The 16,106-nt window shown below is 37.3% G+C and overlaps 1 protein-coding gene across 3 annotated transcripts in view; it reads right to left on the reverse strand.

Annotated features, from left to right (window-relative positions):
- LOC134537568 (nipped-B-like protein) overlaps positions 1–16,106 on the reverse strand; it is a 65,300-nt gene that overhangs the window by 18,113 nt on the left and 31,081 nt on the right. For all 3 annotated transcript variants that reach the window (XM_063378134.1, XM_063378133.1, XM_063378132.1), the window contains 9 exons: positions 15,472–15,598; positions 15,180–15,349; positions 14,078–14,353; positions 13,301–13,535; positions 7,363–7,517; positions 6,004–6,201; positions 3,042–3,108; positions 2,732–2,922; positions 1,549–1,866 (listed from right to left, as the gene is read on the reverse strand). In XM_063378134.1, the coding sequence (XP_063234204.1) occupies positions 1,549–1,866; positions 2,732–2,922; positions 3,042–3,108; positions 6,004–6,201; positions 7,363–7,517; positions 13,301–13,535; positions 14,078–14,353; positions 15,180–15,349; positions 15,472–15,598 (1,737 nt within the window). The remainder of the gene's footprint in view (positions 1–1,548; positions 1,867–2,731; positions 2,923–3,041; positions 3,109–6,003; positions 6,202–7,362; positions 7,518–13,300; positions 13,536–14,077; positions 14,354–15,179; positions 15,350–15,471; positions 15,599–16,106) is intronic.

Below are 16,106 nucleotides of genomic sequence, written 5' to 3' on the forward strand. Positions count from 1 at the left end.
TTTATATACACTTATACCAGAAATGTACCAATCTACATGTGATAAAGTCAAGGGACTTTTAGTGCAAGCAGAATACATCTCACTTACATTAGATATGTGGACATCATCTATTAAAAGATTCGGGTTTGGGTTCGAGATTCGGCAATTCCAGTCGAGGATTCGAGTTAGGATTCGGATTCGAGGAAATCAGGATTCGCCCCATCCCTAGAATAAAACATTTTAAATTTTTCAATGGATTGGATTTCATGGTATTTTGCAGTTCACAAAAATGATCTGGATCAATGTGTAATGTGTGTTCTGGAAAATAAGGCAAATAGTAACTGAAATGAAAGGATGGTTGATTGGTTAGGTTAGATTAACTTCATTAAAACAAAAAAATTTTCTTTAAAAATTTAATAAATTTAACAAACAGCTTATGTCTTATTATTGTAGCTGACCAAACCTATCCAACCTTTCACTTAAGTATTATTTGTACAATTTACCATAAACCATTACACTTTACATTTACTTTTGTTTTCCTTATGTACTTGTTACATGATGTGAAAAAAATTTTTCATGGGATTCTAATTCTCATTCTTACTTCTCTAATACAATACTAATCGTATTTGGTAATAATTTGAACTAAAAAAAATTATATTTGTACAGGCTGACTGATAATGAATTAGTTACCTGTATGAACATCTGTCCTGTTTACAATTTCCACCAATAAAATATTGATAATAAAAATCTTTCTGTGCTTTAATAATTGAATGTATTGCTTACTTAAAGAGAGCAATGTCCCCTGCAAAGCATTGGGACATAATCCACTCTTGTGGAAAAAGGTACTACAAAGTCACCAATTCAAAAAAAAAAAAGTTTTACAATTTTTTGAATTTTATTTACTAACCAGTTGTCAAAGTCAAATACCAAAATATTGTTTCCAAATTTAAAAAAAAAAAGATTTGTTACTCCAACTAGGTAATCACAGTCCACAGTCATAACAAAATAAATATTTAAATTATCCAATGCAAAATGACCATAACCATTAATTTTTAACTAGTTTCACTAGCAGGGGCGTAGGAACAAGGAGGAGGGGGGGGGGGGGGGGGTAACAGGGGGGACGTGTCCCCCTGAACATTTTGGGTGGAGGGGACTGTCCCCCCCCCCAACTTTCTAGACAGTGATGTTTTTTTTATTTTATAATATTATTCTGCCCAACTTTATTTGTAATTTCTTCACTCATCAAATTTTATCTTAAGGAAACAATAATAATTTTAACATTGATGTATCCAATGGTTAGACACAAAAACTGCTTAAAAAGTGCTATTTTGCACTTTTAAAATCAAAATTTTCCGGTGGAGGACCCCCGGACCCCCCTGTCTTAGTAAGAGGGGAATGGGTTTACTTGACATCAAAATCATTATTCGTCCCGCCCCCAACTTTATGAACACAGCTACGCCAATGTTCACTAGTTTTAACCGGAGCCATCCTGCCTTGTGACCCTGGGTCCTACGCTAGTCGCAGGTCACTCTCGGCCCGGCCCCAGCCGGCAGGCGGACACAGACTCACCCCCTGGTCGTCGAACTGCTTGAGGATGGACAGCACCAGCGCCCGCCGCTGCTGCTTGGTGCTGCGCAGGATGGAGTAGAGGAAGCCGTTGAGCGCTCCCGGGGTCTCCCCCTCCTTGACGCGGAACCCCCGCGCCGCCCCCGGCCCCTCCGCCTGCTGCAGGATGCGCTGCAGCTTGTACGACAGCCGGATGCCCGACGAGCTCTTCATGTGGATGAAGCCCGGGTACTTCTTCTCGATGTCCTGGAGCTGGCGGTCGGCGCTGTGGCTGATGGCCTTCTCCATGTCCGTGCTCATGCAGATCAGGTACGGCACGATCTGCGCAAACACGCGCACACCGTGGGGAGATACTCTCCCAGCTGCACTCCATGAAATCATTATACTAATTACATCATTATTAAAAATAATAAAAAAAAATTAATATTTAAATTCAAATAAATAATTAAAATGAAATCAAAAAATCAAAAAATATTAAATTATAAGATACTAAATAATAATAATGGCTATTATTAAGCCTATATGACATATAAAAACAAGATATATGAAAATAAATAAGAAGCTAATCCCCCTTACTCTCATCTTAAAGAAATTTAAAAAAATTAAAATTACAACATAAAATCAAAAAGACTGAATTAAATTTCAATTATAAGAAAACTAGATATATTAAATTACGAATAGCATTTCACAACTAAAGAATAATAATAAATAAATTTACAACTTTAAACAACATAACGATAATGATTTAATTAGGGAAAAAAATTGGTCTAAAAATATTACAGAGTTCAAGCAAATGGGGCTGATATGACAAATTTCAAACTAAGGGCAATAGATAAAAAACCGAAAGTCATCTCGGTTTCAATCATTTTCAGTCCATAAAAATTTTCTTTCCACCATTCAATTTTTAAAATTAACTTCATTGAAGCACAGTAAATGATTGGATGGATTGGCTGAATTTAATAGGGGAATAGTAGTTGCTAAAAGTAGTTTAACCTATAGTATTTAACTCATTTTTTGGGAATGGCTACAACTGTAATAATGCTGTCAAAAGACACTATTTTATGCTTTTTAATCTGTTGCGTGTGAACTATGCCTTAATAAAGACATATACTCAGTGAAATGAAAGTCACCATAACTTGCAAACTCTGCACCGCAACGCAACCACGTTAAATAGACGGGGCCATACCTGGACGGGGTGCACCAAGCCTTGCTGCAATATCAGCTGGATCACTTTAAGTGCTGCGTGCCTAACTCCGACATTAGGGTGGAGAAACGATTCAAGAATCTCCTTCAGGTACAGTTGAATGACGGTGCTAGCCATGCCCGAAGAAACATCGCCCATTTCTTTCAGGTTTTCTTGTTTCGACAACTTGGCCCCTGCAAAAAAAAATAATGACTTACCAAAATAAAATATTAAGTACCTCATTCATAATGTATTTTGTAGCTCACAAATTTATTGAGGACAAAAAAAAAGAAACAAAATAAATTGTACTCACATTCCTGATCTTGTTTTATCATTCGCCTCTCCTCTTCCTGCAAGTACATTTCTATATTGTTCAAAACCTGAAACAAAACAAATGAAATTGTTGCTAATTTTTAATTTATTTTGAAAATTTCCATAAATTTTCATTAATTCAATAAAAACCAATCAAATAGAGAGAGGCTGTTGCCTGCCTTGAGAAACACGACTGAAAATCTGGAATAATATGCAGATATTTCATAAATAAATACTTAAATACATTGTTTGTAATTTTTTAAATACTGTGTGATAGTTATAATTAGTTTAAAAAACACACAACACAAATTAACTTTGCTTGGACTGATGTTAAGAGGCAAAATGTTACATTAATTTAAAATAGCTTTCCCAAAGGCACTTTAAGGTTATTGAAGCTGTTACAAAGGAGGTGGACATGTATTGTGTTAATAACAAGACAATTTCAATAGGGACGGAAATGGAGATGTTCAGAGATGGAAATATTTTCCCTGCACAATGATACTAAAGTAAATAGAGCTGGGCCGATGCCGATCCCCGATCGTAGTAATCGGCCGATTTTGTTAATTTTGCCGATCATAATGATCGGCAAAACGTAGCCGATTATTTGAGCCGATCATTGGTCTCCTACTGCAAACTTATAACATTGAATAATTACCTATACCTAACAACTTTCCATGTTTGTTTACGGTACTTTTCGGGAAGAAAATTTGATTATTCATTGAAAAATAATAGGATTTAATAATTTAAAACTAACCACACACGAAAAAAAATATACCAATAAAGTAAACAAATACCGTAAGTTTTATAAACATTGAACAGTTACATACCTAAGTATCAATTTCCACGTATATTTACGGTACTTTCGGTAAAATAATTTTCCATTATACTAATTGCAAAGTTATTTATCATTTACGAACCGAAAACTATGTATTTGTTTACCATTTACGGTTAATATTACCGGAATGGCGAATGGCGACTGTTGTTTAGGTTGGTTAAGTGACGCCAGAGATTAGAGTGACGCGCGTCGCGCGACGGAATTAGTACGGATTATTGGCGCTAGTAGTCTCGTGGTTAGTAAACAACTACTCTTCGGGAATTCATCTATTTAGTTTTTTCTCGCTAAATATGGCCTATTGAAAGTTTTTTTTAGAGAAATTAATATTCTTATCCTGTTTAGCGGGAAATAGAGCTTAACTTTCTTTTGTATAAAAACCTGGTTGATGAAAAGTTTTGTTTCCCACAGTAGAACATCGTTAATCCGTGACGCGCTAATACGGGAATCGGATAATACGGGAATCGGATAATCCGGGACGATTTAAAAGTGCAGAAAAAAAAGAGAAGCAAAATTGTCAGCGCTTAAAATTAACGTCACGCGGGCCGGCGGCCTGCAAACACTGCAACGCTGTTTGTACCGACCCTTTGTGTCGCCCCCCTTTCAGCTGTCACATTTGTCACTCTTTAAACGTGAGGGGGATGTCCTGACTTCTGCTTCCCGTTTTCCGTTTGTTTGAATGTTGTTTCACGTGCTGCAGAGTTACTTTCCGCCCGCCAACGCACGGCAGGCGCCTGGCGAGTGACGTGTCTGTCTGGCATTCGGTTGATCGAAGGGGAGGAGGGGGGTGGGGAGCTACCCAAAATTTATGTGTACAAGGTCAGCACGATCTTATCTTTCTCTCTTCGGCTGTTGTAAATGACCGTGAACTAATGGCTAGGCAGTGCCGTATTTTTTTAAGCCGAGACAACAATTCGAAGGCGGCCCTTACCGTTAACCGATTATCCGGGTTTATTATTTTTTTTTTTTTTTTTACAGAATTTCAATTATCCGGGCATCGGCGGGTCCCAATGAACACGTATAATTGGGAGTTTACTATTTTTATCCATCTGCTGCGAAGGCGCAGTAAGCCTCGGGAGATGTTACGTCACATGACCTTGGCCTTAACCCAGCTGCACGCTGGTGTCTGAGAAGCTTGACAAGACCTTCCGGGCTTACCTGTATAATTGCTAGTCCGTGAAATTTATGATGTCGTGATTTTTAAGTAATCATGTCAATGAAAAGTAGTTTTGTCTGGGAATATTTCACCGTTTATAGTGATCAGTCAAAAGCAACGTGTAATCAGAGGTACTTGAAAGGCTCTAATCGGCTCAGAAGATCGGCAAGATCGGCAGCAGACGATCGGCATCGGCATGATCGGCAAAATAGGTGATCGGCCCAGCTCTAAAAGTAAATGCGTAAATTTAGCTTCAACTTCAAGACAAGGGTAACATCTTGTTTGCATGACTTTAAGAAAGGCAGCTTCCCAAACATCACTATGACTTAAAATATCACCTGGAGATTACAAAACCCTCCTTAAAACATGGCAGATATTATAAGATAAAAATTTTAAAGATTTTAGTTTTTTATAAATATACTTGGAACAACAAAATATGAAGATATGCAATCAGAAAAAATACACAGTAAAGTGAAATCTCATTACAACGTAACTGAAAAAACCCATCTCTTTAGTACTTAATAATGAAAGTAATTTATATTAAAAAATTACTAAATGTAATACACCTTATTGGGCCCTGAAAATACCTATATATTTAAGGTGACAAATCCTTTATAGTGAGGTACTTTATGATAAAAGTTTTACTGTACAGACAAAAATATAACTGGTCACATCACGTGCGGTGAACAAAAACAATAATACCTATGCTACAAGGAAGAGGGGAAAAATAGTTTTATTTTATATTTTTATTTTACTCTGTACTATTTACCTATTCACAGTAAGATTTTTAGATAATTGGGTCTTCAAAATTATAGTAGACTACGAGCCACATGGGAACTAATAAGTTCCATGGAAGCGCGGAGAACACTAATGTAATGTGACTTAGCACATGCAATCAGTAAATACCCAAATGGAGGTGACTTGCAGGAAGGAAATCACAAACACACAACGGAGTCTCAAACAAGCGTAACATGCCTGAGTTCGCATCTGAAGAGGGGCGTCATCCTCCGTCAAGAGGCTGTGGTACAGTTTCTTCAGCTCGTTCCCCAACATGAACTCGTAGTGCCGAATACACAGAGAGCCTATCGCTTTCAGCGTGTACGTCTGGATGTCTTCGTTTTGTTGGTTCACGAAAAACAGCAGTGTGTCGAACACCTGGTCTTTGATGTCTTTCTGCAATCAAGATGAAACCGCACGACGTTTACTTTTAAGTAGCATGCAGTTAATTTTTCTCACTGAAAGTCGTACACAAAAAGGGATATTTTCCTCACCTCACCCCCCACCAAGTAAAAAACTAAAAAATTCTATCATTCTAACCAACAAAAGGATGGAATATGAAAGCAAGCAGCAATCAAAGAGATTCTATCCCTCCCCCCCTCCCCCTTAAAAATCCCCTGGACAAAAAATTCTGAAAATTTTTTTGACACCTTTATTAGCTCTGTGTTTAAAGCAAAATTTTTCCCACTGTCTACCAAGCTTTAAAAAAAATATATATATTTTACTTATGAAACCTTAAGTTTATTGAAATACAGAAAACACAAACTCATTTTATTCTTAGGACAAGAAACAAAAGAACAGCCAACAGTATGATAGCCATGGATGTTAAGCTACAATTCTATATGATAAAACACAATTTCTCTAATTTCTCTACGATCTAAGAAAAAATGCAGTAAATAGCACAGTAAAAAATTTGGAACTTAGTAAAAAAAAAAAAAAACGTGTTCTAAATACGTACATAGGTACTAATAATTTTGTCAAAATAACAGTTTTAACTATATATTTATAAAATAAATATTGAGTTAGACAATTAGACTAGATTAGATTAATTCAGACCAAAAAATTATTTTCTAAATCAAAGTACTAGATATTTCCACCACAGCAAGTATTTTTACTTCAGTTTCAATCATAAATCTATGTCTCAAGACAGTTTGCAAATATTTAACCAGCAGTTATATAACACATTAACACTGTAAATTTTAATAGCATTTTAAATTTAGACACATTACTAAGAAAGATTTTTACAGGCATTAAATCATATTTTGTTTTAAATTAATTGAAAAAAACTGATTAACTGTGAACTTTGAAAGTAAGTTTCTGTCTATAGATAAAAACAGCTAAAAAAAATTATATTAATTTTTAATATGATTTTACTTTACAAAACCACATAAAGTTTTGCTCTATTAATTAATTAATTAATTGTTAAAAAATTCTATACAACAAGCTATTTTAAATACTACAAATCAAAGATAGCAACAATTAATGCATCAACCATCTTCAGATCACAAAACCTAATAATGCTTGAACATACGTAATGTAATGCTGATGGGTACTTACGGGCAAGCCTTTGATCACATCTTTGTCCATGAAATCAAAATGCCTGAGGAGGAGTCCCACAGTAAACAATGCTCTTCTGAAAAATGGACGGCACTTCACCAGCCATGGGTGTGCAGGCTCATTCATGTAGATCTTTTTGTAATCCGTCAAGTGGCCTGCACAATATACAATACAGAGTTAGAATACTGATCTGACTCTCTTGTGTAAAATACAGAGAGATTAACATAAAACACTTGCTGTAATTACTAATGTAATCAGGTAATGACTTATGCAAAAAAAAAAAATTTGCTGGTGAAGACATGCAGGTGCCTACCATCACTGCAAAACTACACAATTTTGCCAGACAAGATTAAAGAAAACAAAGGGAAGGAAATATACTGGCATATAAACATTAGCTACTTTATCACTAGAGCCTGGTAAAATTTGCGGTATCAATGACCTCTATGATAGACTCCATGTACCCCTACATACTTGGGCGAATGCCAAATGCTCATTGGCTACTTACTGACTTCTGAGACCTGTATTTGGAATGCTTACGATTAAATACTTCTTGGTTGAAGGTTTTTTTTTATTATCTCTAGCTCAAAATCTTTCAGATAAACAGTGAGCCAAGCACAGAAGCAATTTGAAGTGTTCGGATTCTAGCATAACACAAAATAAATCTGCAAATTTTTCCTGTCTCTACTAATCACTAATGAGGCTTTCCCCCATTAATTCCCTACTTTATCCCCTCCCTCGCTTCTTACAGACAGTTTCAGCTTTTACTGAACAGCAAAAGCAGTTAATTTCATGACCTGTAAACATTGGAGATTTTTTTTTTTTTTTTTTAAATAATACTAAGGAATAGAGCATCCTGTAGTGGGGCGGGGGGGGGGGGGGGGGGGGGGATAGATTGTCCAATATTTTTAAGGCTAGAAAAATATTCAGTGGTGGTATATAAAACTAGCTAAACATTTAGAAGATTCATTTTAAATTACAAATTGGAATCCTCCTAATGAAATACAATGAAGAAAAAAAAATCTCTGAAGTTTCTGTTCTGAGATAAACAATAATGTTGTCCTTTTCAACTGCACAGGTTCTAGTGTTTGAATTGAATTTCTAGAGTCCTCATCAATCATTTTTCGCATATTTAAGATTTTATGATATTTGAGGTGTGGCCTACTTCCCTTATACCGGGGTAGCGGCACACGTCCGCACTCCCCACGCCAGTCCCGCGTACGCGTCACCACTGACATACTGATAATGAGAGTGTAAAGAAATTAAGTTCAACAGACGCGCATCGACTGGTCTAACATTTGGCAAGTGCGCAAAAAAATATATTATTAGCATACTAAATTTTCCGACAGTCCAGCAAACTCTATCATGATAGGTATAATAATTAGAGACATGCAGTTTTGGGGTTTATTTTATAGCAAAATTCGTTGTTATTTACCCTTAAAAGTGGTGTTATCATACATCAAAAGCGGTGTTATTTTTTAAATAGTTTTAGCACTATAAATTAAAAAAATTAAGCTAAGCATACCTTGAAATTTTGGACACATTCTTGCATTGTACAGTTGCACTAGCAGCAGTAATTTACAATCTAATTTACACATCACTTTTTACATACAGTAATTGAAAATATTTTAGTACCTAAACCAGCAAGAATAAATATGAAGTCTCTAAAATAGTGACATAAACACATGGGACAAAATCCTCAAACTTTAGCTCTCGAAAGCAAAAGTAGCCATGATACACAAATTAGCCTCACTTAAATTTGTCCTGCGGTCTGTTAAGACTGTGTTATATGAGGACAAAAATCGTTCACAGTCAACGTTTGCAGAAGGCATCCAGATGGCTTCAAGGCAGCTGGAAGCAAACAATGGCTGTGACAGCTTTACTACATTCAATGACTTCACTACGTCCACTGAATTGTCTGTTTCCATTTGTTTTGTAACAATGTCCTGAAGCTGACCAAAACCAGCTGTTAATTCTTCAGTGCTTATGGAGTAGAGACTATGGACAGTTTTCAGTTTCTGCACCATTTCTGGGTTTAATTTAGCAAGCAACAAACTTTCCTGACTAAAAATTTGAATTGCTTCAAATCTCTTTCTACTTGGGTCAGTTGTCATGAGAGAGTTCAGTTTGGAAAGGGCTTGTGTTGCTGTTCTTGTGATGGACACTTTAGCTTCAGCAGCTTTAGCGGGGGGCATGTTGGACAAAGCTCTACTGGTTGCCTCAAAATAAATGCCACGAGTGATGTTTTCAAATTTTTTTTTTTATATCTTGCAAGTCCCCATATAGTGAATGGCAGTTGGATACAAAGAACCTTCAAGTTTCTGTATTAGCTCTACAAGGCTCTTGGCATGCTCTTTCACAAAGACAGCTTGACAAAGAATGAGAGAAATGTCATTTTCTGTGAGTGAACACAGAAACTCAACCCCTGAATTTTGTGTTGCCTTTAGTTCATCTGTTTTGCAGAAATCAACAATGTCATGTAATGTAGTCTGCTACATAAAAAACGCTGTTGAACCAGGAATTCCATCTAGTAACAACAGGAAGTGGGAACACTGGACGTTTCTCTCCATGCTTTTCTTCAAGAAAGCTAGCATACAGGTGCCTTCTTTTCCTGGTGTTGTTGAACACATTTTTTATTTTGCTCATAGCATTGTTCAACTCAGGCAACTCTTTCACCCAGACATTGCCAACAAGATTTAACTTATGTGCCCAGCACTGGACATGCGTTAACTGGTCTCCAAGGATTACTTCGAGAGTACTAACAGCCTTGGTCATATAACGAGCAGCATCGGTTACTACTGAGAGCACATCACCATACTGTACATTGTACATTTTGAGTGAATCTAAAATTGCCCTCACACAGTTTGTGGCATTAGCAGCTTCAAGAAAGTGAACTCCTGCAACAAATATTTCTGGTTTATCCTGTTGAAGATTCAGAATTCTAAATAAAACAACAAATACACACCTACCCATTTTATCTGTTGTTTTGTCGCACAGTATGTCAATTTTTTTGTCCTTTAATGCAGTTTTGGCATCTTCAATTCTGCATTTGGCTATGTCCCCTACATATTTCTCATGGACTGTTCTCGCAAGTGGCATGTCTCCAGCACCTTCGATGTATTTGTTCAGCCATGCCCTGATATTAGGATCATCAAGCTTTTCAAGGGGTATATTTGCCTTTATAAAGGTCTCTGTTGTTTCCTTTATAAATTCCAACTTTTTGTCTTTTTGGACATTATTTTTTGCTGTCTGAAACGCTGAAGATATTGACGACTGGCGTTCAGACGCACTAGATGAGCCTTGCAATGAAGAGAGACGCTTCTTGTGTTTTTCACTGCCTACATGTTTTTCACATGAGTCTTTCCTATCCCAAGAGACGGTGACATTACAGTGACGACAAAAAAGTGTGGTTGAATCACTAGCATAAAGTCCGTGTTGAGAAAATTCAGAGGCTCGCTGTTTTGCAGTTACCGGCACTTTAGGCATTTTAATAGGCCTAATGTTTTAGCCGACCTTTAAATTGTACACCTTTAATTTATTTCACAGACGTTGAAAACTATCTGTAACAAAATTCGACCCGTTAAACTTTAACTTGCGCACAACAGAATGTTACGAATCGTCACCGTGTTTGCATTTTAAATTTGGTATTTGGTTAATAAAAATGGACGCAATGGACAAACAACGCTAAAGACTATATAAGAGAACAACGCTTCGAGAAACAACCTGCTGTAAACACCGTGATAATCGACTGTCCAGGCGAGCCGAATATCAAAATACAGCAAAACCCCTTATTTGCACTTTTCATGGGGACAAAGTAAAAAAGTGGGAAAGTGTAAATAAAGGGAAAAGTAAGAAATACGTTAAAGTTAATTAAAATACAGTCGCATCCTGCAGCGTTCAGAACAAATACGGGCTACATTACACAGTAAAAATAAATAAAAAAGGGGCGCAAATTGATGAAAATTTACCGTCAATTGCGCGCCTTGCGCGGAGAAAGGTCATTGTACTCGATCATCTGTTGTTACAGTGCGGCGTCTGTTCTCTGAGCTGCGCATGCACAGTATAACTCATTCAATGCTCCGCCCAGACTCGTGACCTTCCATCAGCCAGCCAGCCAGCCAGCCAATAGAAGCGAGCTTAGCGGAAAAAAATATAAGCTCCACCTCCCGTGTACCAGTTTTGTCCAGTTCTAATACCAGTTTATTGGTATACGCACCCGCTTACTCGCTGCCGTAACATGTTCAAGTTTACGTTCATCTTGATGTCTTGATACCAATAATTAATTATTTACGATCCCCACAAATAAATGGTTAGTTTAAAAAATATGCGTCAACAGTATAATACTTCCGAAATTATATAATACGTATAAAACAGTTACCAAGATTCCACTCATTTTATCTTGTGAAGTTCATGTCTCGTACCAGTATTTCGGCTAAGTTGTGACATAAATACAGTATCAGCACTTACAATGTTACGATTAGCCACGTAATATTTACGACATTTCCGTTACGTTTCTATATTCGTGAGTTTACGTTTTTCCCTAGTACATTTTAGATTGTCTCCTGCTGTAATTACTCGGACTTTTACACGCCTAGGCTTAAATTGTTACATGTTTAGAAATAAAAGCAACTTTTCATGTTATAAAATACACTGTGTGGGTAGTTATCTTTGGTTTTTTTGTTGTTTCACGTTTGTTACTGTATTTACAAATTGAATTGCCGTGTTCGAATGAGGAAAATGTTCTGACTGTTCGCCGAAAATTCAAGGATTTCGCGTTATTATCCAAAATGTGAGAAATTCGCGTTATTCTTAAAAATGTACTCAAATTCGCGTAAAAATTCGTTTTATCGCAATCGCGAAATATGCATGTCTCTAATAATAATGAATTACCAAAAAAAGATGCTCAAACTTAAATACCGTAAAAAGGCAAAGGGACTTAAAAGGTAAATTCTAGGTATCATTTAAATTGGTATAATTACATTCACAGTGTAACGACATTGGTTTACAGACCCTCTTGCAGTATAATTAATTCTAATCCAAAGTCCCAAAAATGTCTATTACGGAGGAGGGGGGAGGAACCGAAATTATGACGTTCTTTAGTCTATATAATCCAACCACTAAATCCCGTCGCCGCACTCTGTTTTCAATACATATCTTCTGTAAATCGTACCAGCCGGGAAAATAAAGTACTAAAATCCAGTTCTCACACTTACTTGGTACTGAAGCATACCTCTGAAGCCGGTGACTCCCGGGGTTGGGCGTAAACCCCAATCACTATTTGCGCCTCTAGCAGCGCAATGCTTCTGTGGCCCGTACACTCGCCCCACACCATCGCGCGCTCGTGTACCACCACGTTTTTCGCTTTGCCAAACGTGCCATGGCATTACTGTCATATTGCCGTTAATTCTTGTTCACGTAACGTAACACAACTTCCCCATGGCTGGGATGCGATTCCTCTATCCACGAGCAGTTCCGCGGCCGGCGGTCAAAAACACACTCCTCACAAAACAGCTGGCAGCCGCCTCCCACTCGTCACGTCAGCTGACGTCACCCCCCCCCCCCCTCCTCTACCACCCCTCACTCCGCTAGATCGTTCTCGTTACTTCCCGTACGTCCCACTACAGAGTAAGAGTACTTAACGTAAAATAAACCAAGTATGTATACTATTAATAAGTTACAATAAATAAATCTTAAAATACACCATTAAATAATATAAGGACATAAATAGTGTTATAAAAATTAAATCATCTTAGAATAAACTTTACGCAAAATAAATATTATAATAATATCCAAGACGACTGAAGCCGCCACAAGTGGCCTCAGAGGATATGAGGATAGCAAAATCCTTAGGAGTGTGCGACTATTCGAAAAAAAAAAAAAATTGATGTTCATGAATAATTTGATATTTGATTTGAATACATGAAACAGGATCGGCACTGACCGTAGTACTTCTGGAAGCAGTCGCGGATGAGCTTGAAGTTGCTGGTGACGCTGTTGACGACGGAGCCCAGGCAGGACAGGCAGCTGGCCACCACAGTGCGGTCGTGCAGCAGGATCAGCTTCACCGAGTCCTCCTCCAGCTGGGCGAGGAACGTCTCGCTGGGGTGCTCCATCAGGGGCACCACCAGCTCCAGCGTCCGTGCCACGCTGCTGATGATCTGGTAGTCACCTTGCGTCTGCGGGGCCGAACGGAACAATCTTTTTTCTTCCCCCCCTCGTGAAACTTATTTTCAGACACACGCAAGACGATAATCAATCGTTAGAGACCAGAAAAATTCGCGGATTCATTTATTGATATGCTACAATCTCAAATAATTATACTTCAGCACTGCTCCTACCACTGGTTCACTGTTAATCTGGAGTAATGAGGGCCAATTAGATACCCTCGCTCGAAGAAGTGTCGAATCACAGACACTCAGTCGAGACGACTTCACAAGTCGGCAGCCAATGAACAGGTGGCATTTTCCCTGAGTGTGTGAAGTGTAGTAGAGTCTATCCTGGAGGTCATTGAACCCGCGAATTTTTCCGGTCTCTATCAATGGTGCAATTGAACATTAATGCAACAAAACAAAGTCACAATTAAAAAAAAAAGTAACATTCTAATAAAAAAAAAACCATGGTACGGAAAATATTATCTTTGATGGTAAACCTAAGTTTCCCCTTGCCCACAGCTCAGGAGGAAGCGCAAACCGAGGTGACCACCGGAGGTACAGCTCACCTGGCACTTCAGGCTGAGGTACGGCTGGAGCGTGATGGCGTGGTCCAGCAACAGCTGCGGCCTGATCTTCGCAAACAGGTACAGCGTCGTCAAACACGCGACCAGCCGCTGGGACGAGCCCTTGCTACCCTGGTCGTCGACGAAGCTTGTTTCCTCCAGGCGGAGAACGTTTTCGATAAGGCAATCGACTATCTGCTTGCAGGCGGTGAGCAATGCTTTCGGCGGTTCGACGTTCAAGTTGGTGGAGTCCTCTTTGTCTTCCTTTGGCTTAAACAACTGAAAAAAATTTTACACAGAAATAAATCGAGATAACTCACAAATTTACGTACAACATGTTAACACATTCATTAATTTCCCACTTAGTACAAAGCCTTCTACTAAAGACAGTGACCACAAAACAGCAATACATATTAATATTTCACAAAAATGAACACACCAAGGTAAATGTCTGAAGTTAGAGTGATTAGATTTAACACAATTTATCAATGTAAAAACATTCAGAAATAAAGACATCATTGATAAAATGATAAATGAGTTAAGTGCCAGTCCAATATTTAATATTTTCAAAACATTTACTGAAGAAAAAAACCCATTATGTACTAAACAAGTGTAGCTTTTATATTTACAGTTTTCAGTAAGAATGGTTAACATTTTAGAACTTAATCCCAAATAAATAAATAAAAATTCAATTTTTTTTTTGTAATTTACGAACTAGATTTTCTTGATTCTAGGAAGAATTTATGCTAAAAGTTTTTTAGCTCTGAAAATTAGGTGTGTATAAATTTGATTGTGTCCTACATTCATTCATTGCAACATCTTTTTCACACACACACTCACAAACCACGTGCAATGTGACCGTCCTACAATTAGCAATAGCAAGTTAAGTTGGAGCTTGACTAAACCTCGGTACGCAGTGTTTCCGTGTGGCGTTGACAAGTTTTAAATAAGCCACGCAACGTTTTTTCAGCACACATTCTAACGAAAAATCATGCTCTGCTTATTCAATTAACAGTACTATAGAGAATGGACGGACTACCAACGGTTAAACTCCTTTAATGTGCTGTCTAAGAATAAATACTAGACAGCTGTTTGGAGAACTTACACTTATCAACAACTGCTCAAACCACTCCAGCCCCATATCACGAGATGCTGCGACAACATCGGTGATGTTCATAACTTTGCGCAGCAGCGCCGTTGAATCTAGCGTCGGCCTTTCCCGGACCGGCGTGAACCACATGTTCTGAAATACTTCCATCACAAGCTTCCTGATACCTAAAAGAAAAAGAAAAAAAAAAAACAAATATTTAATCACCATGCAATGATTTTATATTAAAACTTTCCAAATGATTTTACGGTAACCATTCAAAACTTGGTATGCTGAAAAACTTTCTTACCTTCCTCATCATTTACTCTGCGAATCATCTTGACACATATTTCCGGAATTTTCGGGAAATCAGGACATTCCATGCAAATGTCCTTCAGTATCTTGATGACTCGTTTTCTGACGCTAACTCCCGTATCCTTTTGTGAACAATAAAAACATTAAAAACAATCACAACTAAAAAAAAGAGGAACATAATAAATTTAAAACGAAAATAACATTAAAAAAGAATTTTCAAAAATATAAAAAATAACAATGAGAGCCTATAGAGTATTTTTTTTAACAATTTTAAATCGTAATCACTAATTATTTGTTACAAATTAAAAGTATGTACTATGTGGCATAAAACAAATCCAAATTTCTCAATGAATCTTTTATTTTTCTTGAATATTTTTTGCGCATGAGTCTCAATTGCCATTATATGGTGCATAGTGTTATATGGTGTATTGACATGATAATCTGTATTACTTCAATTTTACCACAATTCACCATATAATCTTTTCCGGATGTATTACTAAAAAAAGGAATTATTTTAATTGAAATGTTGAATAAAATACACAATATGTAGAGACCTGAAAAATTCGCGATTTCAAATCCCTAAAGCATAGACTCCATGATCCTCTACGCACTCGTGCAAATTACATCTGC

Source organism: Bacillus rossius, chromosome 12 (assembly GCF_032445375.1).
Source record: "Bacillus rossius redtenbacheri isolate Brsri chromosome 12, Brsri_v3, whole genome shotgun sequence".
Taxonomy (NCBI): domain Eukaryota; kingdom Metazoa; phylum Arthropoda; class Insecta; order Phasmatodea; family Bacillidae; genus Bacillus; species Bacillus rossius.